We start from the raw sequence: 24,272 nt of genomic DNA on the forward strand, positions 1-24,272 counted from the left end.
GAATATGACTTTAGATTAGCCCTAAAAAATACAGGGATCTCTTCCACCGTCTCATCGTTTAAAACACTCCCAAGTATGCAAAGGTGAATGCCTGTCAAATTCTTTTCTCTGCATCATTGATTATTGTGTTTATCCCCTCATCAGCATGGTTGGGTAATAGATTTTCTACGCCAGACCTGTTGTCGAACTTCACAATACCCATTTCAACGAGCCTTTCGACTAACTTTTTAAAAGGGATGCAATTTTCTATCAACTGTCCCGTGATTCCCGCGTGGTATTCGCATTGGGCGTTTTCATTGTACCACTTAGGGTATGGAGGTTGCACGGGTTTTGAGTAGAACGGTGCTACAACATGTGCATCAAATAATCTTTTGTATAGCTCCTTATATGTCACTGGAATAGGGGTAAACTGTATCATCTCCGTATTTCTCTTTGTGCTAGGCTCTTGCCTTGGTGCAACTTGCTGGCCTGTGACTACCATTCTCGATTGATTAACAATGAAAGGCTTTGAATATCCTGAGCTCACATTACTCACTTCATTTTCTCTCTTCTTTGGAGCTGACCCCCTCGTGCTTTCTCCAGCCTCTATTTTCCCGCACCTTATTGCATTCTCAATCATTTCACCAGACATCACTATATCTGCGAAGCTCTTAGTTGCGCTCCTCAACATGTGATTGATGAAAGGTGCCTTCAAGGTATTGATGAAGAGTATGGTTGTTTTTTTCTAGCAACGGTGGTTGGACTTATGTAGCGACCTCTCTTCACCTCTGAGCGTACTGCCGAAAACTTTCGCTTGACTTCTTCTTCATATTCTGGAGTGTAATCCTGTCGGGCACTATATCCGTTACATGACCATACTGCTTCATGAAGGCCTGTGCTAAGTCCTTCCATGATTTGACTTGAGCCCGACTCAACTGATTGTACCATTTAGCCGCAGCCCCAATCAAACTATCTTGAAAACAGTGAATCAACAATTGGTCGTTGTTGACATATCCTGTCATTCTTCGACAGAACATTGTAATATGGGCCTCGGGGCAGCTGATCCCATTGTATCTTTCGAACTCTGGCATCTTGAACTTTGGAGGGAGTACCAAATCTGGGACCAAACTCAACTCCTTAGCATCCACTCCACATTGGTAATCAGCACTTTCCAATACTTTGAACTTCTCCTCCAACCATTTGCATCGATTTTCGAACTGTTTTGGGAACTCAGCTTTTGCTTTTTCCTCTTCTGCTGCATCGTCGAAGTCGAGGACATCGAGGGTTATAGGATGGTCTCCAGGGTATGAACTCGAACTTATTGGGAAATTTACTGGTGCTGAAGTGCTGGTTTGATACAGGGGTTTAACATTAACAGACACCCTTGGTGGCTGTGCTTGCATGTTCATTGGGGCAAAGCTTGTAGGACAAGCAGAGTCTTCGTTGTCATTCCCAGTATCAACTATTGAGCCTTTTCCTTTGTCAGACCCTCCCCTAAACAGCTGTGTCAGCTGACTTATCATGTTGTTCTAGGATTCTAGCATGCTTCTCTGGGATTCCAGCATCTGATCCCTTATCTCTTGTTAGATCCTGGCCAACTGTTCATGCATCTGTAAATGCAGCTGCTCTTACATTTCCTTTTGCATATGTTCTAATTTTTTCAACCTCTGATCCATGGCTTTTGTCTTTCTTCGAGTGTAATAGCGATGTTCCAGGGTAACTAGAAATAACCTCTAGTTAATAGGGTTCTTTTTTGAATTAATGCACATGATGTGATGTAATGCAAATGCATGGGATGAATACAAAAGAAGACGTCGACTCTGATTCAATTCCATTTAGAAAACTTTACTGGAAAACAAAATCTTTTACATAAAGTGGATTACATATACGGCTTGGCGCTAAATTCCCTTACCGAGTTGTGACTACGATGCTGGTGTAGTGCCTTCTCCAACTCTGCCGCTCTTTTCTAATCGTGTGCTCTCTGACCATTTCCGGATAACCACATTATCCTCCACTTTATCAAGGAATTCGCTCTCCATGGAAAAACTTTCTATTAGTAACCGAACCGTGAATCGACACCTCCTTTTTATGATGAAAATGCTATGCAATGTGATGCAAACATAAACAAAATGAAACACGTTAGTACAGGAGAAATAAATAACCTAAAACACCTATCTAGGTAACCACTAAGGTTTGGCGTAGCCCTAACTAGGGTAGGCTCCTAGGGTTTACTATATGTGGTTCAGTTCTAAAGAAAGGGGTACCTGAACCAGCAGATTCCTCAATCCTCACCCATTATAGGCTCATATGGACCAAGTTTGGTTCAGGGGGATACATTTCCCTATGGCCACGTGGAGGTGAAAACCTCACGAAGACATAGGTACGGATGTATCCCGGAAGCGATCCCCTAGCCCATGCGGAGGTGAAAACCTCACGAAGGCATAGTTCCTCACTCCAACTTAAAAGGTGCGACCACAACTGTCATGCAATATGATGCAAGAATATATCGAAAGACTCGACAAATAAAGTAAAACCCACATGATAAAAACCGACAAAGACACAGAAAATGCAATGAGAGGATCGTAGATTTAAAAACCCAATTTCCAATTTTTGACAAGAAGACAGAAAACAATCAATTTACAGCTCGACTCTCTGATGTCCCCAGTGGAGTCGCCAAGCTATCGAAACCATTTTTTTGAAACCGGGAAATCGACTTTTGAAAACGAAAAGTTGGGAGTCGCCACCAATCGTTTTTAATAGGGTTTGATTGGATCACCTCAAAACACAGTCGTTTTTAATAAATAAATAAAATTTTCAAAACGACGATTTTGGTCTGCGAAAATAGAAAACCGGTTCGGGAGTCAGTTACGTACGAGGAAGGATTAGCACCCTCGACACGCCTAAAATTGGTACTTGATTGATTATTTAGTGTCTTAATGTCGAAAATTAAAGATTTGGACAGAGTTCAAAATGCGATCCTCCTTTTATTGGCTTTTAAAACATTTAGGTAAGTCAAATGTGTATTAAAGACCATCTCACCTCAAGGTAAAACATTACATCCAGTACGTTAGGACACAACATTTTTGACCCTTAATTGTGAGCTTGCCTTTAAAACGTGCATTTTTGCCTTAAGAAGATATTCGAATATTCAAAACAAACAAAGAAAGTGAAACCCAGTACGTTAGGGCACGATTCTTCGAATTCTTTAAATACCGAACATTGCCTTTATTTTGAAAATTTTTGAAAGTGAACTGGTAAGAGGATATTCGAATATTCAAGACAAACAAAGAAAGCGAAACCCAGTACGTTAGGGCACGATTCTTCGAATTCTTTAAATACCGAACATTGCCTTTATTTTGAAAATTTTTGAAAGAAAATCAATGGATAAATGAATTAAGGACATAGATTTTTTTTTAAAATGATGATAATAGACAACATTAAAATAATAATATGAGAATAATGCTAACCATATATAAATAATAAAAAATAATAATAATAGAAATTAATAGAAATAATTAATAAAACAACAGTAATAATAAATACAATAATGTAATAAACATTGTGCTAATAGTATTAATAATAATATTAAAAACATGATGATAATAACAAAAAATATGTTGACGATAACATTAAATATGGGGGATAATAGTAAAAAAAAAATTAGAATAACAATGTTAAATTAGTAATAGTGAGAAATAGTAAATAATAATAATTTGATATAAAAATGGTAATCGATAATGAACAATGGTATAAAAAATATAAATAATAAGTCTATGTATAATAGAAATTTATATTTAAAATAATTAACTTCGCTTAAAAATATATATTTACATAATAAATATATAATAATAAATAAATAGTATAATAATATGAAACATAACTCAAATTAATTAAATTAATAGAAAATAATAAAAAACAAATATAAAAATAATGAGAATAAAGCTCAAATTAATTAATTTAATAGTAAAATAACAAAAATAAAAAAGGGGTTAAATTGAATTAAAAATGAAAACTTTGGGGCCAAATCAGAAAGGAAATAAAATCAGAGGTAAACTCCCTCTCTTTTCCCTTCTTTAGTTTGTGTAAAGAAAAAATGTGAACGCCAAAGTAAACAAAATTGAATAATATAAAAAGTTACCTTAAAAATCTGATTTGTATTCTCTTTGATTTCGTATGTGTATTCTCTAAAAAAATTCCCCCCTTACAATAGTTTTTCCATAGCTTTTATAGCCAAATTTTACAACTTATAACAAGTAGGGTGATGGAGTTAGTGGGGGTGACGGAGGTAGTGGATGGTTTAGTAGGGGGTGTGGGGGTGATGGAGGTAGTAGATGGTTTAGTAGGGTGATGGAGTTAGTGGTCGGTTTAGTAGGGTGTTTAATTTAGGCTGGTTTGATTGGGCCCGGGCAAAAATTGGGCTCAACAGGCAACACCAAATTTTACTACATAAGCACGAAAATTTATAGATGAGATGTGTGTATAACAAATGTATATTAGTAATGTAATTATGCATGATAATGTAACAAATTTTACATAATTATGCATTATTCGTGCTCATTTGTACTATAAACATTTGTTACATTTTCAAGAAAAAATTTAAACTCTACAAGTAAAAAAATTATAAAGTATAGTGCAGCCTTTAATTTTATATTGTTAGTCAAAAAAAGAAAGCAATCCCACATTGTCTATATATACACATCTCATATTTCACATTGCTTAAAAAAATAAAGGAAATGAAACTTTTGGTCTATATAAAAGTTTGCTTTATAAGTTTTATTTTCACATTAATATGTAGCACAAAAAAAATTGGTGTTATTACTTTTAATGCTGATGTGGCAAAAAACACTTTCAACGAGAAACATTTTACTTCCTGAAAACATTTTGTTAAAATTGACCCATTCTCATAATTTTTCAAAATATCGGTCTATTTTCGTAATTAAAAAAATAATTTTATTTAGTAATTTAGTCCTTACTTTTTATAGAATTTAATTTGTGGGAGAATGATTCGTATATTTTGGAAATTATTTTTCTTTCGAATGTAATTTCTAAAAATTTTCATATATAATTAGAAAGTTAAAATTAACTTTTGAGATAAGATTACTCTTTTCTTTTTATTTTAATACAATACTTTTTTAGCCACAAAATCATAGAAGTTATTTAATTTTAAACTTATTTTAAATACTTTCGAATTAAATTTAAAATTATATTTCAATTTAAATATTTATCAGATATTTTAAACATACTTTAAATATTAATTTTGAGAAATGTATTAATTTATAATAAAAATAAATCAATATTATTGAATAATCATTAAATGGCATGTTTGATAATAATAACCTCACTTTTGTTAATAATAAAATAGAGATAAACATTAAATCTATATATGAATTTTGTTCAAACATGCAATTTGATATATGAACGTTGATTTAATGAATTATATACGTGAAACTTGAGTTGTAATTTATATATATCTATATAAACTTTGATTTTGATTTAATAGTACACATTTAGTGAAATGAATACGTGTATTCATTTTCATATTAGATTAATATAATTATTTATGTGTGCTACATATCAATAATGATAATTCGATAATGTTGTTAATGATTTATGAATAATAAATTAAACAAAAAATTCACGTACAACATTGTATGTGGAATTAAAGTTCAGACCTCATAAAAAAAATCCTTAATTAACTAAAATTTTGTAAAGGAAATTAGAAACCCAGCGGAAGCGGAGGTTAAACCTTGTATTAAAGTAAAACAATTAACTGCTATAGACCGAAGCTGTCCACAAGCTTTCAGGTAAAAGGAATTAAAATAGGTTAAAATATGCTGTTAGTCCCTATAATTTGACAAAATTTAATATTTAGTCCTTATTTTATAAAGTTAAAAATTAAGTCCTCCCATCTTTTTGATTGAAAAATATTAGTCCAGACATTAAAATTGCAAGTATTATCTGTGGAATTTTATCAATTTAGAATTTTTATTAGAATGTTTTCATATAATTTGGCATATGATTGATAGAAAATAAATAGGTTAAATTGACAAATTTTGATAAAAAACTACTAACAATATTATGATTGGATTAGGATTTTTAAATTTAAAAAATAAGAGGATTGAATTTTTAACTTTTAAAGTATGTGGACTAAATCTCAAATATTATACAAGTACAGGGACTACCAACCAATTTTAACCATTAAAATATTTATTTTTATGTGAACAAATGAAAATAATTTTAGTGAAAAAAAAAACCCCTAGAGAGAGAGAGAAGAAAAATAGAAAATTGAACTTTTTTTATTGAAAAAGAAAAGACAGTGAAGATTCAAATATCGGTTATCAGAACCTATTCACTTCCTTCACGTCATCTTTCTTTTCTTCTTTTCAATTTACCGGCTCTGCCATGCAAAATCCCCAATTCTTATCCAGAAAACCCTAATTTTTTTAATTTTCTAATAAATCTTATTTTCGTTTCCTTTAATTTTGATTTTAATAACTCAAGCTCATAACCCATCTGAAAAAGAAGAAAAAGGAAATGAGCAATTTGAGGACTGTTTGTAGACCACACATGGTCTTCACTTCATTGATGTGTAGTAGCAGGCACCACTACCTCCATCAAGCTCGATCCAGAACTAGAGTTGCCTTTCGAAACCCTGATTTTAGGTCATCTTCCTTCTCTCCGTGGCTTCATTTGTCCAGAGATTTGAGGAGGAAGGAGCCTTGGTTTCGGGTCAATCAAAGAAGAACTGTCGTTAGGGCATCGAATTGGTCCGATCAAAAGTCTCCCTATGAAACTCTTGGTAATTGTTTTAGTCCTTATCCGCTATTAGCTCGATGAGAAAAGCGCCTTTCTTTTTATCGTTTGGTTATATTCCAGAAAACAAAATACTTCTAATAATTTCTTTTTCTGGGTCTGCTAATTGTAATTATATTGGAACTTTGATTTCTAAACAACAGAGTTAGAAAGGGATGCTGATGAAGAACAGATAAAGACTTCATATAGACGTTTGGCCAAATTCTATCATCCTGATGGTATGCGTCCCTTTAAAGTTTCATAAGTGAAATATGTGTTCTTACTGACTTGATTTTGTTTTCTTCCATCTTTTGGGCATTGGTGTTGTGATTGAGAATGAAAATTTTGCGTTGGAATATTTGGGGGTTGGGCAAATTAAATGTAGGTCTTTAAGTAAAGTGATTAGAAGTTTAAAAAATAGAAGTTGTTTATAGTGAACTCTGTTTTATTGATTACTGTTGAGGGTTATAAAATGAGCTGAACAACAAGGAACCACAGGGGTTTAACTTTTAAGTAGTGGGATTAAGGTAATATCGTAAGAGTTTAATTGCCCTTGAAGGTGGCTTTTGCTCAGAAACAAAAATAAAGAGTTCTGATGTTCTAAAAAGTTAGAGAGTTTGGCCTTCAGATGATTTTGTATGGCTTGCAGTTTCAGCTAATGGGCTTTCAGGTGGAATTGAATTATTTGAGATATTAGGAGTTTTTGGTTGGTAAGAAAGGTGACTTGTGATTTTACATGTTTGCTGGGAGAACTGTTTTGCAGACTTTTTGGCAGAGATGAAATCATTGATCTTAATTGTTTCACGCTTGTTTGTGATGATTTCTGTCTTATCTTCCAACAATTCCCGAAAAAGGCTTTTGTATTTAGCTTTGGTGTCATTCTTCTTGAGTTTATTATGCCTTTTGAAGTCACTTTGATGAAAGCTTTAGTTTCATGCATTGTTCAAGGAGTTCTTACAGAGTTGTCTCATGGGTGGGGTGATCCCTTCTAACTGGTTTTTGTGGTTAACTTTTTTTTGTTCATGTTTGGGTAATTCTTTGTTGTTACCATGGATTTCCATGTTATTCGGGCATTGGTATAAGCTAAGGGAGCTGGGGATTTGAGCTGCTAGAATGATGTTTGGAGGTAATGTTGCTTTGGATGCTCAATTGTTGATTGTTACGCAGAATTTTTGTAAGGTTTGAGGTGTTTTTTTGTTTTTTTTTTACCACTGTAACCACCTTTGATTTTTTTTTTTTTAAATAAAATTTTACTTTGGCCGAGCAAAAATATATATGTGTGTATGGTTTCAGTATTACAGTAAATTCTTTTTATGTATTTTCTCATCATTATGGTTTCACCATTAGCCCTTTGTCTAGTAACAGAAAATTAGATTGCAAGGTTATTATGTGGTAATGGGAGAGTTTATCCTTAGCAATTATTTGGGGTATCCCCCTTGGTAGGACGTTTCCGTGTGAAATTCTTTTAACTGTATTATATAAGAAATTAGCATCTGAAACGGTTGAGAGGAGAGTGTAATGATGTTATGTTGGGTTAAATTTGGATGCTAGGTGTTTTTATCGAGTACTGAAAATTTGTTGGCATTTCAGCGATTTCTTAAAAATGTGGCATCTATTCTTACTAACTGATCATTTTTCAATTTGAAGTCTATGATGGTAAAGGGACTCTTGAAGAAGGTGAGACTGCTGAAGCAAGATTCATTAAGATTCAAGCGGCATATGAACTGCTCATAGATGGGGAGAGGCGGAGGCAGTATGATATGGATAATCGAGTCAATCCAATGAAGGTACGATATGCAATTTTATGGAATCGAACTTTGTTTGGGAACTGGGTTTATTTAGATGTGCATTTTCCGAGTGATTTGTCATCACCATTTTTCCCCCCTCTCTGAAATTGAAGATTGAAGCTGTGCAATAAGAGACCTAATATCCTCGATCCAAATTTGCTTGGGAACAAATTGGATTGGTCCCCCTCATTTTACTCTTTGTCAGCTACACTCTTAAGAGTCGCATTTCCTTTTCTTTTTAATCCTTTCTTCCAGGCATCTCAAGCATGGATGGAGTGGCTTATAAAAAAGCGGAAAGCTTGGGATCAGCGTGGAGATATGGCTGTTTCTGCTTGGGCTGAGCAGCAGCAGCGTGAGCTGAATCTCCGTGTCCGCCGTCTTTCCCGTTCTAAGGTAACTAACTACTTCTGAAACTTCTCTAACAATATAAATGTACGACGGTGGACTTCCTAAATAAACATTTCCTGGTTTGCCGCCTTATGTGTGGTAAATTTTAGTTTTATAACCAGTGTACAGCAGTAGAATCTAAATTGAAGTACACACATTTAGCATTGAAGAAATTGAATGAACTTGAAACTAATTCCGAGTTGACTCAAAATCTGAAAGACTGTTAATATTACTATTTTTCATTACCCTATACACGATCAACTTCATATCATTAATTTTTATGTTTCAGTCAAACAGATGGTGCTTCATTCCAGCGTAGTTGCTAAATATCTGAAAATATGTATTTGGGTGAAATTGCAGATAGATCCTGATGAAGAGAGAAGAATCTTGGCAAAAGAGAAAAAGGCATCAATGGAACACTTTAACAGTACTCTTAAGCGGCATACGCTTGTGCTAAAGAAAAGGGATTTAATGCGCAAGAAAGCAGAAGAGGAAAAGAAAAAGGTTATAAATCAGCTTTTAGCTGCAGAAGGCCTTGAACTCGATACAGATGATGAATCTCAGTAGAAATATATTATGTTGTACATATTCATTTCTTTATGTACCTCCTTATTAGATCCCTCCCGCATATACATAGATGCATGCTTTTGCGCTTACTCCAAAGGAAATACAGAAACTGTATATAAAATTGCTTCAAGTTTAAGAAAGAAATTGTTATTCCAATGCGGGTGTATGTGTTATGGTGAATGCATGCAACTGCATGTGCTGGTGCAAAATCTAGCCCTTTTTTAGCCATAGAATGCTAATTAAAAGTTGGAAAGAGGGGACATCTAAAATTTGACACCGGAAATAGGAAAATTCCAAATGGCATTTATTACTCCATTGTTTTCCTTAAGATGGAAATGAAACAGAAGCTTTGGCTAACAGAGATTAGCCATAACCCGTTACAGACTTAGTAACAGTGTTGGAAATGAAAACAATTTGTTACAGACTTTGTAACAGTAAACAAAAACTGTGTTAATGTTAGATTACCTTCAAAGGATAAACGTAACGTGTGTTTATGAAAGATATGTTGAATATATCAAGGGATCCCCTGCTTGCCTAGAGACAAGATCAAGTGCTAGGATCTTTTATGTGAGTTGAGTGTCGGTTCACAAGGAGTTCAATCAGTGGATCCTCCACATCAGACCCAGCCCAAGTCTTATCCCGGTGAACTGAAATATTTCCATTATCTGTGACAACTGTGACCACCTCTTTCCGGGTCAAAAGCTCATTGGCTACAACTGCATGCATTTTGTACTTTTTAAGAGCCATAATGGCCTTCTCTAGGAGAATTTTTGAATCTGTCTCAAGCTGTTGATCGAAACCAGATAAAATGGAGCCAATCAATTCATGATGCATGACACGGAAGAGCATTCATTTGAATAACAACTTTCAATAAGTTCTAGCTTCCAAAGCAAACAATAAAGCAAGTGCACCACTGTGTCTGACCTTGAAGGATATGCAGAAAGCCTTGGGAGTCCATTCCGTCCTTAACACCGAGAGCATCTTTGGCACTTGCATAAGTCGCATGTCCAAAGGGCCAGATGCTGACTGAATCTTGTGCTCTACCTGTGCAATTAATCAGTGTTTTTGCCAAAGAAGAGAGAGATTATAAATGAGTATTCAAATGAAAATAATATTTCAGTCTAGAAAAGGAAGATGATTTCATTATATTGAACCAATACCATGCTCTTCCAAGGAACATAAAAATCAGAGACAGCAGCAGCAAGATAAAACATTGCATGAGGTCCAAGGGTTCTGATTGCTGAGGCAATGATCTTTAACATCTTCACTTGCAAGAAAAACCATTCAGGTCATAAGAGATGGTTGTTGTATATGATGAATTTCAGATGTTTTCAGTGTCATAACAAAGAGCATACTTAAAAGCTATTTATCTAATGACAGTGAGAACTAAATATGGTTACCAAATCTGAAGAAAAACTGAAAAAATAGAGTGCCTAACATTTTCTCCTAAAATTTACTTCAGAATATCTCTCCCAGTGCATTCATCAACATAGAGTGGTCGTGGCCTCAGCCAAAGCTATCATTATGCTTTGCCAAAAGCAAAGATAAGAGACCATTAAGTTAAAGCAATTTTAACCAAAATGGTAGCTCACCCATGAAAAAGCATATAATAATGGCTAAAGCTATCACCATGTTTTGCCAAAAGCAAAGAGGAGAGATCATTAAGTATTAAGTTTTTTTAACCAAAATGATAGCTACCCCAGGAAAAAGGATATAATAAAGGCCAAACTTTTAAATATATTTAACTGTACACTTGAAGCTTCACCGACAAAATACGCATTATGAGTTCCCAAAGGTACAAATATATCAACATTGGCAATGGGTCATTAATATGAACCTCAAGGAGTCATATGAAAGTTTATTGAAGACAACCTGAAGATACTCAAATATGGTTGCAAAGGGTAGCTTCAAAAGGAGACCATCTGCTACTGCCTGCAAGAAAATGCGATGAGGCCAACTGTTAAAACAATGTTGATAAGGCTTGCAACCATTCACTAAAAAAGCCACAAGCTATATCAAAGATAAAACTAGAAGAACGATTAATTAGTAATGTTGACAGCCATACAGCATGATGATCTCTAATGGCCCCCTTCACTGCTTCAGAATGTGATTCCCGCACTGAAATATTAGACATAACCCAGTAACCTCAGTAGGAAATTCCAGCACATTATTAGCACATATTGCAGGTAAAATTTGGCAGATCAGTGTCATAACATATATAGAAAACAACATGAAACAAAGAAGCACATTTCTATTAAATTATGATTACCCCTCCCCTTCTAGAATTCTTTAATGAAGTAATTCAATAACTCATGTGATACAAAATAACCTATCAAAAGCCAATTTAATGCAGTCGAGTCATGACCGTTATCAAATTATAAAATAAAGAGAAAGATTCTACTAAAACTGTATAATTTGGGGTAAAGATAATCCACAAACCTTGAAAATTGAAATCATCAGCGAGCTCAAAGCATTCCAGCAAAGGATCCTCAGGAAGAGACCTGCAATACGGCTGGCAGGTTCCCCTACATACACAAGTTGAAGAATCAATACAAATATCCACTGAACACCAACAAAAAATAACCGACCGTGTAAATAAACAATCAACAAAAATGAAATTCACCTCCGATACAAAAAGATAACCTTATATCCAGCCTTAATAAAATACCTGCAAATAATAGTTCACTCAGTTAAAAAGGAGCCCACCATTCAATCAAAAATCTCAAACTGTTCAAAATTCCTTCACATTACTTACTCTGTAGAAGCCGCTCCTCTATTCCCTGAACTAAAATTATCAATATACCGAACACACCGCTGCTCCAGAGGAACCGTAGTTCCGCCTGATGTCACGCACACAACCCTCCTCCCTTTGACTTCTCCTGAAAAATACGAAAAGGTATACATATACATACAAATATACGGTACGGAAAGACATGCAGAATTGATTCGCTACAGGTACCGTACCAGAAGGAGAATCAAATTGGATGAACTGATTCAACTTGTCAGTGATTTTAGCGGAATCTTTGAGAGGAGGAGCTGACTCGAAGAACGAATCGATCTCGTGAAAAGCTGCAGAATCCATTTCAATTCCCCTAGTACAAATCAAAAAAAAAAATCATGCAAAACGAACCCTAGTTGAATTGAACTTATAACAACATCCAGAATATTAATCAAAATAAAAAAGTTTCAATCATTTGGGATTGAAACTTACCTTAAAAAGAAAGGAAAAAACAGGAGAAATGAGAAGTAAAAGGCGAGTATACAATGAGTAAACACTGGCGATAGATAGATATGTAAAAATAGGAGAATCACCCAACTCTTGTAAATCTCTTTTATTTGGAAGTTTTTATAATTTCATCCTCTAACCAAGATTGTTTTTGTGAATTATTTAATTTTAAAATTCAACTGTTTAGTCAAAGAAAAAGACACTTAACCCCTGTAAAAGAAAAATACATTTATCCTACAATGACCGTTTTACCCATTAAGTTTGAATAAAATTTCATAGCCCTAATATCTATTTAGCAAGCACATTTTAAATCAAAACTAATATATGTATCTTTTTTATTCTTCAGTTTGTTATAAATAAATAACTTTATTTAATTTAGTTTTGGATATATCTCATTTTTTTCCTTAAAATTATAAAAATTTCAACATTTATAAAAAAAACGAGATATTTTATTAAAAAAAAAGAGTTGTTATCAATTTGTTTTTAGCTAATTGTGATTCAACATTTACAAAATCGAAAAATATATTAAAATTTATAAAATAAAATTCAAATTCAAAAATTAATTACATGCGAGTAAAATTTTAGCACCTCGTTAATTTCAAAATTAACACCTTGTTACTTAATAAATTATTTATAAGTTTAATATTGTTTAATTAAATTTTAAATTTTGAAAATTCACCAAATGTGACAAATTTATAATATTCAAACAATAAAATATATCATTTATCTTATTCTTCTTTTTCTTTGTGTGCCGCCGCCGGTGCCAAGTCCTTAAAATTTGGCGGCCTTTTTTTACATCGCGTCGTTGGTGGTGGAAAATGGTGGGGTCCACAATCCAAGTGAATTTTTTTAAAAATAAAATTTGAATCTGGATTATTTCTAATTTTTTTATATAATATTTAGAATTATTAATAGATCTTTTTCAACCTATAAATAAGAAGATAATATGCTTCAATCCATTCAAATTTAAGTTCTCTTGCATTGACAATAATATCATACTAATCAAACTAAAATCCAGTCAACAATTTATTAAAATTTTTAATTAAATTCAATAAATATAAAATCATATGGGCTTTGAAATTCGATCACTAAAATATGATATTTTTTAAGGGAAATTATTTTGTATATTGTCAATGGAGACTTTGAATTTATAAATAAGATTAGAGGATTGACAAGTGTCTTATAAAGGTTTTGTAAAATATTTAAAAAATAAATATTTTAAAAAATATATATGTCAATTTTGTAAATATGTATGTATTTGTAACTTAAAATAAACTTACATATATAAATTGAAAAATATATTTTATTTAACATCTGATTATATTAAAAGATAGGCTTAAAACACAAATTGGTTCACACTACTCAGTGGTCTCACAACTAGTGGTTCGAGAAGGCGATGATTGTTAGCATAAGTCGTCTATGGGGAGGTACAAATGCAATGTCGACAACGATGCCTCATTTGTTGACAGCAAGTGTATGGGATGGGCTATTGTTATGCACAATGACATGGGTGATTTTGTGAGGTGCATTTCGAGGTTCATGAAAAGCAAACTTGATCTTTTTAAGACTGAAATTTTGGCTACTCGTGAGGTTCTTTCTTAGCTTTAGTTTTTGCACGTGGATGGCGTTATAATGAAAACTGATAGTCAAGACAGGGTTTCAATTATGGTCATATGGATGCTTTTGACTTAGATTTATTACTAAAGAATTGTGTCTATATTGCATTCGGTTTTCAATCATTCTCCTTCCGTTGTATTCATAAGTATGCTAATAAAGTTGCACACACTTTGGCAAGAGTAGCTTTATTGAGAGCGAACTACATGGACTATACTATCTGTCCTTTCTTTATTGTTGGTATTGTTAATGCCGAGAGATTGGCTAGTATGGATGATAACGAGGGAGCTAGATTTAGGTGTATTGGGTAAGCATGATGGCTTTGATATAGTTGCTTGATTAATGGTCTAGTGTTCCATTTTAATGATTTTGTTTTTCCTCAAAAAAACACACAAATTGGTACCTAAATTTTATCATTTTCTCATATTGGTATCTAAATTTCTTCTTTTTTATCACTAGTGGTACATAAACTACTTTTTTTTCTAAGTTGGTACTTCAATTAGTCAAATTGTTAAATCTATTTTTAAACAGGCTTAACCCAAAAATTTATACCTAAATTATTTTTTTCCATTTTAGTTACTAAACATTTTTTATCATAAGTGGTACCTAAATAGTTTTTTTTCAAGTTGATACCTCTGCTAGTTCAATCTTTAATTAAATCGTTAAGTCTATTTTTTTAAAAATAGCCTAACATATGGCAAAAAAGAAAAAAAGTATTTTTTTCTCATATATATTTTCTATTTTTAGGACTAGACTGCCACCAATTTCCAAACTGATCAATTTGTTTAGTTTAATCAAATAAGTTATTAAAAAATTCATAAAAATAAAATATTTGAAAATAAAAAAAACCCGGTTCAATTGATTTTTTTTAGCTTGGTTCAATCAGTTTATATCGATTCATGGATTTATTATTAGCTAGATTTTTTTAACAAATATAGCATTTTGGTGTAAATTGAATAACATAAAAAAAGTTTAGGTACCACTTGTGAAAAAAAAGTTTAGGTATCAACTTGGGAAAAATGGTATAGTTTAAGTACTAATTTGTGGGTTAATTCCTTTTTAAAATAGATTTAACAATTTGAGTAACAAATATACCAACTTCAGAAAAATGAGTAGTTTAGATATCACTTGTGATCAAAAAAAAGTTTCAGTACCAAGTTGTGAACAAGGGTATAGTTTAGATACCAATTTATGATTAAGCCTAAAATATAATTTAATTCAATAATCATTAAAATGTTTTTTTATTATAATTAATTATATTTTTATTGTTTTGAAATGAAAATTATTGAATATAATCATGTAACATTAAAAAAAAAAGCCCAAATTATGCATGCAATTATGTTTACAATTAATTACGCTATTTTTTGTATTAAATTTCTAGCATTATATGGTTAATTGGTTCACCTAAAATGATAAATACATAAACTATTTTTCTAAAATAAAAAACTAAAGTCATCCTAAATAATTAATGTTGTCAAATCATAAAGTATTTTTATCCATCTAAAAGTGTTTTTCCTAGTTTGTACTTTTATATAAATTATAAAATAAATAGAATTGATAATATATAATAAATTAAAAAAGAATAAAAATAGTGCAGAAATTACAAGTGTATTTTTAAAAATTATAATATTAAAATTTAATTCAATAAGTAAAATTAAATTATCACACCAAAACAAAAGAAATCCATTAGTTAGTTGTCAACTAGAACGTAGGGGTAGCTTTTATATTAAGTTATTGATTAAAGATATTTAATTAAACTACCACCAATTAATGTTGACAGCTACGATTTTTTTAAATGAAAATATATCAGTATTAGCGGCTTTAAATTCTGTGTTCATTAAACTCAGGAAATATTGCGGTAGTCCCTATACTTTTTTAGGGTAAACTATAGAGATAGTTGCCTAATTATTAATATATTTCTATTTCGGATATTTAATTATGAAAATTTTCAATTTTGTTAATAGTATTTTATATTAATTCTATTTTGGTTAGTTGATGGGAGTAGTTATGTAGCCTTTTTTTTAATTACTATAATAACATATTTAATCCACAATACTTATATATTCTATCAATTCAATTTTAATTCTAAATAATTCGGTAGATTTAGTCCTCCACGTTTGTAAATTCTACCAATTCAATCCTCAAACATATAATTAAATATAATTATATTTATATTTGAACAAATAATGAAATTTTGATAAACCTGCCTTGTAAATTTGTGATCTTTATAAACTTCATTCATGGTTATGCTCATAGCATTCAACAAAGGAATCCAATTTTTCCTCTGAAACCTAACAAATAATTAACAAATAAAGAGAATAATGGAAAAACTTTCCATAAACTTTTTGCATTCTTGTCAACTTGAAGAATAATGTAATAAATTATGGTAAAATTTATCTTCATTTAATTTGTTTGAAATTTATTTAGAAAAATGTCTAAATTTTAGAGGTTTTCGATTTTCTAACTTGAATTTTTTTATTTTTGTAATATTTTTAATTTTTAGATACATACATTTTTTATAATTTATAGCTTCTTTTATATTCCATAAAGTTTATATAATTTCTTTTAATTTTTAAAACATTTTTATAAAAATTATGACATGATCAATACCACATGTTACAACTTAAGAGTACATTTTGTCCTACATTTAACACTAATACAAAAAAATATCAAAATCCCTAACAGAATGAAAATTGAAGTATCAACTTAAGACAATAAAGAATTTATAAGTGCCCACTTGAGAGAATGTGTCGAGTATGAGAAGCTAAATATTAATTTGTAAATGTGAAGAGTTAAATTTATTAAATTATTTAAAATTAAGATCAAATTGATAGAATATATAAAAATTAAGTACTAAATATATTATTATACCAATTAAAAAAAGCCAACATCTATCACTTTGCTGAACCATTTAAGGTAAAGTGACCAAAATAGAAACGATGTAAAACGTGTGACCAAAATAAAAATGATTTAAATCCTTAGCTAAATTGAAAATTTTCATACTTAGATAGCAAAAACAAAAACAGGCTAATTGTATAATTTTACCTTTTGTAAAAATCAAGAATGGTTGACTCATTAAAAGCTTCGACTCAAAAAAGGGACTGGAACCATTTTCCTCAATAGACAGGACTTTGAATATCTATAATTGAATAAAAATTAAAGTTTTATAAGAACTAAAAAAAATCTCATTTTATAATTATATAAAATCTGCACTTTAAATTAAAATTTATGTATAAATCTAATATTTATCTTCTTCTTCTTTTTTTTAAGATTTTCTTTAAAAGTAACCATCAATTCCATATAATTTTCACAAATCATTAATAAAATTATCAACATAGCATAATTAAAATTTCTCAACATCAAGGGAGATTGATCAAACAAAATAAACGCACAAAGAAATATATAAAAAATTAAAATAGCAAACTGCATTCAACTTGCTCATATAAAGCAAACGGAAAAGATGTCTTAAGGATAAGCAGCTGAAAAAACCAGACACTCAAATCACAGAGAGCATGTAGAGCCGTGCTCACTGTACTTTATTTAAAAAACAAGACCAAGAGAGAAACATATTTGTACCTAGAAGTAGCCATGCAACCAAAACAAGAGCTAGAGAATCACTCCTCCTCGGTCTCAGACTCAGCATTCTGGAGCCACTCGATGAAGGGCTTGACATTCTTCCATATCTGAGAGCTATTATTACTACCAGCTATACCTTTCTGGTACCACTCCATGACAAACTCTTCTTCCAATATGTCATCATCATACAATACTTTAATAACTAAAGCCACCTCCTTTGCTGCCTCAGGGCTGGCCTTGCCACAAAATAACTCCATAGAATGTAGAAGCATCATCTGGCATCCCTCTTCATTGGCTGCAGCTGCTGCCGCTGCCCCTGCTGCAAGGTAATTCTTCTTTTTAGTTACTTCCTTAGCGAACCCTTTCCCAACATCCTCAAAGAGTGCTGTGAAAAGAGCATCCATGATTTCTTGGGAAGTTCCAGAGAGTGAACCTAGGAAGGATTTAAGCTGAGTTGGAGAAGACCCTTTCTTGAGATGTTCCTTTATCTCGTTAACAAGTTTCTCATGGGTATTGAAACCTTTCTCATGTACCTTGACATCACACTCCGGAGTCTTCTTCACTGACTTTTTCTTCTCTTCATTGGTAGATAGCATCACCATATCTGCAGTAACAGCACTTAACTGCTCTTGAATCCTTTGTTGAGCAGCCGCCAGTGAAGTATCTGTTTGCCACTGGACATCATCGTCGTCATCACTGGCTACCTGTTCATTCTCATCAACCTGGCTTTGTGAAGGGGAATGATCCTCATCAGAATGCTTGCTTTTCTTCTTGGTTACTGCACCCTTGGAAGCAACAACCTTTGAAGTAGTAGAGGAACCTTTCTTTTTTGCCTCCTTTTTAATCTTCTTCAGCTCTTCATCAGCAGCCTCACCCTCCTTGAGTCTCTCCTTTTCAGCTCTCCTCATCGCTTTCTTGTCTTTCGTTGACTTCTTTGCCTCAGGTGGGTTTTTAAGAATGAATGTTGTAAGCTTATCTCGCATGTCAACATCGGAAACAAATCCACATGCAGCACATTTCAGGGTAATCATCTGCGTCTTGGTAATAATTATCTCCGTTTCAGGGTTCCCACAACCATAGCATTGAACATACTTCTTAATGAAGTTCTCAAGAAGCCCTGCAAGCTTGGCAGTGTCGTGGGCCCCATTTACATGTGAAGTTCCAGTCTTCTCATCAAACTTGGATTGAGCTCCCAGTTCACAACCAAAATACTTTGTAGTGTAAGAAGCAGGTCTAGCCAAAGCCTTTGCAATCTCAACCATATTAACTACATTAGTCTTGATGCCATTTCCTCTCCCTTCAATCTTAGTTATCATCTTGGGCATCTTATACCTATAAAAGGCATCATCACTGTTTGAAGCACCAATATTTTGCAAAGCCATCTTGATCAGAACCGTAGGTGAGCGTTAATCAGAAAGGACAGATCAAATACTTGTGTTTTCGATCGCAATGCAAAAGTTTTTACCAGACAGCCTCCTTGCACAATGGCAACCGAGACAGTGTGTGTTATTAGCCTCAATATGCATGCAGATTATTTCAGAAGAGGAAATTATATTCTTTTTCTAGACTTGGGACAGTACTCTCCGAGTAATCCAAATGACGACAAAAAGAGAGAGGCCCGTTCAGACATAAAAGAAGATTCAATCGTATCTATCTCCACTTTGACAAGCAGAAGACACAGCAGATTAAGCTGCCAACTTCCTGAAATAAAACCAGTCAATCCAAGCAAAGGTTGAAGAGTAGTATATCGATAACCGGCAGAAAACTCATCCACACCAGGAAAATAACACTTGGCAACGAATAGCAAGCATCGACACAAATAAAAAGTTAACAGTAAAGGAACAATGACACATAAGAATACAATTTAGAATGTTACATATACATGAAGATATATACAAAAATTTCAAATGCCAACAAAACATCACAACTAATAAATATTCATTTCCTAAAGCCTACAGATTCCAGTACTAATCTAGACACGCAATAGCAATCAAAAAGTTAAAAAAAAAAACTATTAAATTTCAGGGTGAATCTAAAGAAACAAAATTACACAGATAAAATTGAAAAAAGTAAAATCTCAGTTCCAAAACCTTTAGTAATGTTATGAGATAGATTAAATAAAGAACTATTAAGTACTGCAAATTCAGCATTAGATAATCTAAACAATCCTTTCAGCGTTAAATAATGAAAAAACTAAACAGAACATATATATATAATATCTGCAGTGGAATCATCTAAATACGGAAAAATCTTCATTAGGATAATGAATAATCGAACTACAATCCATCAGGCCAGAACCAAACTACATCAATCAGATCATCAATCCAAATCCGAACCTATATAAGCTCATAAAATATAAAAATATAAACAGATCTATAACGATTCAACAACAGAAAACATAAACCTAGATATTGGAGAAAGACATCAGAGAATAAAATAAACGATACAAAAATAACAAATTAAATCAAACAAATTCAAAATAGAAATAAAATTGGATACGGAAGAATCATACCTTTTATTAGATGGGAAAAGGAGGGTTTTTAGAAAGATTGGGAGTTTGAGAAGAGAATGTAAGGATTTGATGGGAGAGAATGAAGAAAAGCACGCAGCTTTATACGCCGAATTGCAGAGAAAATGTGAAAACTCTAGGGCAAACTCAAAAACTTTGAATTTTGGAAAGGTTAAAATGTGATAAGTCCTTATACTCTCCTTAAATTGTAGTCTTGTACTTTTACTTTTTAGATTTTAAAATTTAAGTCCAAAATAATTTTAACTATATTAACATTTAGATCTGAATTTTGAAGTCTAAAAATAAAATTGACAAAATTCCTAAAAGTAAAAGTATAATAAATAAATTTCAAATTTACGAAAAATATAGAGATATGTGACATATTATAATCTTTTTTAAAATAATTACTTTTGAACCGACTTACTTTATTTACATTCTTACCGTTAATTCTATTTATTACATATGATAAATTTTATTTGTCTCGACTTATTTGGTTGATAAAGTGCAACTATGTCATGATTTTTTATGTCATATTTGATGGTATATTTGTAATTACATAACTAAATTATTTTAAATTCTTAACAAAATAATTATTATAAAAAATTATCAATAATACTAGAGAAAAAAGTATCTAAAATAACAAACTAGAGAAAGTATTCGACAATATGATTAATAATAAAATTAACAAGAAAAATAAGCCTTGTATGTAGTTTTATCTAATTACTCTAACATTTCATATTTATTGGTTTATTCTCTCTCTACCATAAAACATATACTCTTTGTTATCATTGATTGGTCATTGACCAAGTGTAATAAATACTAAGTAATTTAGTATAAATATTTTATAACAAATATCATGTAATTTAGTTTTAAAAGCCACTTAGTAATTAGAGTTAGGTGTAATTGCGTATAATTACACGTCTGTAGCATATTCAGGTAATCATTGTAATTAGTGAGTCTCATCGCATTAAGTGTAATTAGAGCACCCCAATTATATTCTCCAATTCTTAAAGAGAGTGAGAATTGAAGTAATTATGGAAATATTTACAAATATTTACACTAAAATCCAACTATTCTATGGCTTCCAAAATATGATGGTAGTTATTGCATATACAGCAAACTATAGGGTGCAATGTTAGTGACAAAGATAAAATATAAATGAATTGAATTGAATTAAAAATGCATTGTTATGCTCAATTGAGTCGATATAAAATATAAAACTCATTTATATATATCAGGCTATTCGAGATTCAAGAAATAAAATATTAGACTATACAAATATTACTATTTTGTGACTTGTTCAATTTAGATATTACAGACAAAAGGATGGACTACATAGTAACATTATCATGAAAAATTTATGTCTAATTATGATTTCCTACAACTTAAGTAATAGTGATGTATTTCTAAATGTCATTTATTGATTGCAATATTAGAGTTGTTTTAATATTAGTGCAAACCTTGCAAAATCCTACTAAATCGCACCTTATGGTTGAAATGATTAGAATTCAAAAAAAAATTGAAATTATATTTAACCTTTCATATAATTTAAATTGATTGATTATATAAGAATATTCATATAATTAATTTAATTTGAAAACATTAAATTTATACAATATATAGATGTGCTCAATGCAAATACATTTGAAAGGTAAAGAAACTAACCCAACTTAGGTTGGTCATATACACTGGGTCTTTAAAAGTCTTTATCCTTAAAAACAAAAAGCATAGAAAAATCTGCATCTGAAACAAATTTCGAGTCATTAAGGCTACTTGAGCCAAAGATTAAGTAATGGGCGTCAAAAACATCAAATAAAAATTCTATATAAAATAGTTTTAAACAGTAATAAAGAGAAGTAGGGTCGAGTCTATAGGGATTGGCTATTGTAATCAACTTTCGTCCTTTTCTTGGGAACATAATTTTTGTCGTGACAATAATCATGCTTACGACTCAAAAGAATTTGCTGAAAAATAAATAAAATAAATTAGGAGAGTTGAAAATGTCTGGAAATTAAATAAGTGAGATAGCAAAAGTAAACAAATATATAAATCGAAAATAAAACAAAATTAGAAAATGAATTTGAATTTCGTAAATAGAATTATAAAGCCTTAGTCCTAGACTCAACGAATTCTGGTTTTTGAATTAATCCTCGAAAATGAGTTTTCTCCTCCAAACAATAAGCTAGTTATAACGGCTAAGAACGTCCTAACCGCTAATTTTTCCTTTCGTAGTTGATTTCGGTATGTCTTGCAAACCAACCCTTATTGATTGTCTAATAGCGACACACGCGTTAGCAGTTCAAGACCCCGATAGCCTTGCGACTGAAGAACCTAACTCAGATTAACGGTCTCAACCATGTAGGACATTTAAATTCGATCATCATCTCTCTTTACAAAAATCCCACTAGTATGACCCCAACAGGATACACCAATTTATTCACGGGAATTCGAATATAGCACGACCGACTCATCTTTCCAACTATACGCCAAAACGACTTCAACTCAACGCACGCTTTTAAGTTGAAATCGAGTTAACTTTAAGGGATGAATTTGTTAATCACAATACTCTGAAGATACGGTGAACATCGTTATGAAAGATTTTTAGTGCGGATACGTTTCTCATAATTTTTTACCAGAAAAAATATTAGCCTAAAGCTAAAAAGAGATTTAGTGAAGCATGAAATTAATCGTAATTTTGTTGGTTTATGTGAATAACTTAAATAGAAATGGTGGGAGATGAAATTAGGGAAGGACTTGATAAATAATTAACCCTAAATATTAAAAAGTAAAAGAAAGTTCGTTTATGTGAATAACTTAAATGGAAATGGTGGGAGGTGAAATTAGGGAAGGACTTGAGAAATAATTAACCCTAAACATTAAAAAGTAAAAGAAAGTTCATAGAGGCCTGCTACTATTTCACGCAACCAAAGAAAGAAATGAATTGATTTATTTATTCAATTTTCAGATATTCAAGGTGTGTTTTCAAATCGACAATACACCTTATTTATATACAAACCATATATTAAAATTAGGTTAATCTCACCTACCCACTAATTACATGAAATAAAATATCTGTTTTTTTTTTAAATTTAGTTTTTATAAGTTCAAAAATCTAATTAGCAATTAAATGTCTCCAAATATTTTATTTAGCCTTTCTTTTATTGTTCATGCTCCATTGAATCCTTTTCTGTTTGTTTTTACATTAAAACATTCGAATTTAATTTTTTAACAAAATTTAAACATAAAATTCACTAATTAATAAGAATTAATTCAAGAACAAATTAATTTGAGCACATAAAATATGCAAAGTAAAAATGCTATCATTTAGCAACCTTATTATCAACCCCAAGTGTCCAATTCGTGTTGAAATTGATCACTCAGCAATTGTTGGTGCCAACATCCCAAATTCTGAAACATCCATCGTCTGGCGGGAAAGAGCCTTCACCAGCATTTGGCAATCCGACTCGACAATTACGTTGTCCATCCGGAGAGATTTTAACCACAAAAGGACGTCCCCTATTTGCAAAAGCCTCAGCCAAACAGGGACCATAAGGAGCAGGGATTTAAATTGCGGTCGCGGTCGTGTTTTCGGTCGCATTGCGTTTATCGCGGTTGCGGACATAACGGATGCTATTGCGATCATTGCAGGTATCGCGGTCGTGAATTTTACATTACTTATTGTGTATTGCGGGTATAGCGGGTTTCGGCAGTAACGGTTTCGGACGGTGCCGTTACCGCTATATAACGGCTGCTATTTCGGTAACGGACCGCTATTTAAATCCCTGATAAGGAGCTCTCTCAAACCCGAATAGCATCTCACCATACGACCCCACTG

The 24,272-nt window shown here is 31.9% G+C and overlaps 3 protein-coding genes across 3 annotated transcripts; 1 reads left to right on the forward strand and 2 right to left on the reverse strand.

The window, feature by feature from the left end:
* The first annotated feature begins 6,229 nt into the window (after positions 1–6,229).
* On the forward strand, positions 6,230–9,668 carry LOC107925910 (uncharacterized J domain-containing protein C4H3.01). The gene is made up of 5 exons (XM_016856665.2): positions 6,230–6,778; positions 6,936–7,010; positions 8,419–8,558; positions 8,814–8,951; positions 9,306–9,668. The coding sequence occupies exons 1-5, from the start codon at positions 6,514–6,516 to the stop codon at positions 9,510–9,512; spliced, it is 825 nt and encodes a 274-aa protein (XP_016712154.1). The 5' UTR covers positions 6,230–6,513; the 3' UTR covers positions 9,513–9,668.
* A 127-nt stretch (positions 9,669–9,795) lies between these two features.
* On the reverse strand, positions 9,796–12,923 carry LOC107925904 (phosphopantothenate--cysteine ligase 2). The gene is made up of 10 exons (XM_016856652.2): positions 12,724–12,923; positions 12,477–12,604; positions 12,268–12,391; positions 12,136–12,180; positions 11,952–12,037; positions 11,578–11,630; positions 11,385–11,444; positions 10,673–10,774; positions 10,437–10,556; positions 9,796–10,298 (listed from the first exon to the last, which is right to left on the reverse strand). The coding sequence occupies exons 2-10, from the start codon at positions 12,592–12,594 to the stop codon at positions 10,059–10,061; spliced, it is 948 nt and encodes a 315-aa protein (XP_016712141.1). The 5' UTR covers positions 12,595–12,604; positions 12,724–12,923; the 3' UTR covers positions 9,796–10,058.
* A 4,830-nt stretch (positions 12,924–17,753) lies between these two features.
* LOC107925917 (probable eukaryotic translation initiation factor 5-1) lies at positions 17,754–20,652 on the reverse strand. The gene is made up of 2 exons (XM_016856674.2): positions 20,441–20,652; positions 17,754–19,629 (listed from the first exon to the last, which is right to left on the reverse strand). The coding sequence occupies exon 2, from the start codon at positions 19,308–19,310 to the stop codon at positions 17,967–17,969; it is 1,344 nt and encodes a 447-aa protein (XP_016712163.1). The 5' UTR covers positions 19,311–19,629; positions 20,441–20,652; the 3' UTR covers positions 17,754–17,966.
* Between the last annotated feature and the right edge of the window lie 3,620 nt (positions 20,653–24,272).

The sequence above is a fragment of the Gossypium hirsutum genome, chromosome A01, assembly GCF_007990345.1.
Source record: "Gossypium hirsutum isolate 1008001.06 chromosome A01, Gossypium_hirsutum_v2.1, whole genome shotgun sequence".
Classification (NCBI taxonomy): domain Eukaryota; kingdom Viridiplantae; phylum Streptophyta; class Magnoliopsida; order Malvales; family Malvaceae; genus Gossypium; species Gossypium hirsutum.

What these genes read in the sequence shown, in the direction of transcription:
- LOC107925904 (XM_016856652.2), bottom strand. Translation starts at nt 12,594, where the DNA reads ATGGATTCTGCAGCTTTTCACGAGATCGATTCGTTCTTCGAGTCAGCT. An exon ending in AGAGGAGCGGCTTCTACAGA is followed by an intron (nt 12,181 to 12,267) that starts GTAAGTAATGTG and finishes TATTATTTGCAG; the next exon opens with GTATTTTATTAAGGCTGGAT. An exon ending in GTTATCTTTTTGTATCGGAG is followed by an intron (nt 12,038 to 12,135) that starts GTGAATTTCATT and finishes TTGTGTATGTAG; the next exon opens with GGGAACCTGCCAGCCGTATT.
- LOC107925917 (XM_016856674.2), bottom strand. Translation starts at nt 19,310, where the DNA reads ATGGCTTTGCAAAATATTGGTGCTTCAAACAGTGATGATGCCTTTTAT.
- LOC107925910 (XM_016856665.2), top strand. Translation starts at nt 6,514, where the DNA reads ATGAGCAATTTGAGGACTGTTTGTAGACCACACATGGTCTTCACTTCA. An exon ending in CAAATTCTATCATCCTGATG is followed by an intron (nt 7,011 to 8,418) that starts GTATGCGTCCCT and finishes TTCAATTTGAAG; the next exon opens with TCTATGATGGTAAAGGGACT. An exon ending in ATCGAGTCAATCCAATGAAG is followed by an intron (nt 8,559 to 8,813) that starts GTACGATATGCA and finishes CCTTTCTTCCAG; the next exon opens with GCATCTCAAGCATGGATGGA.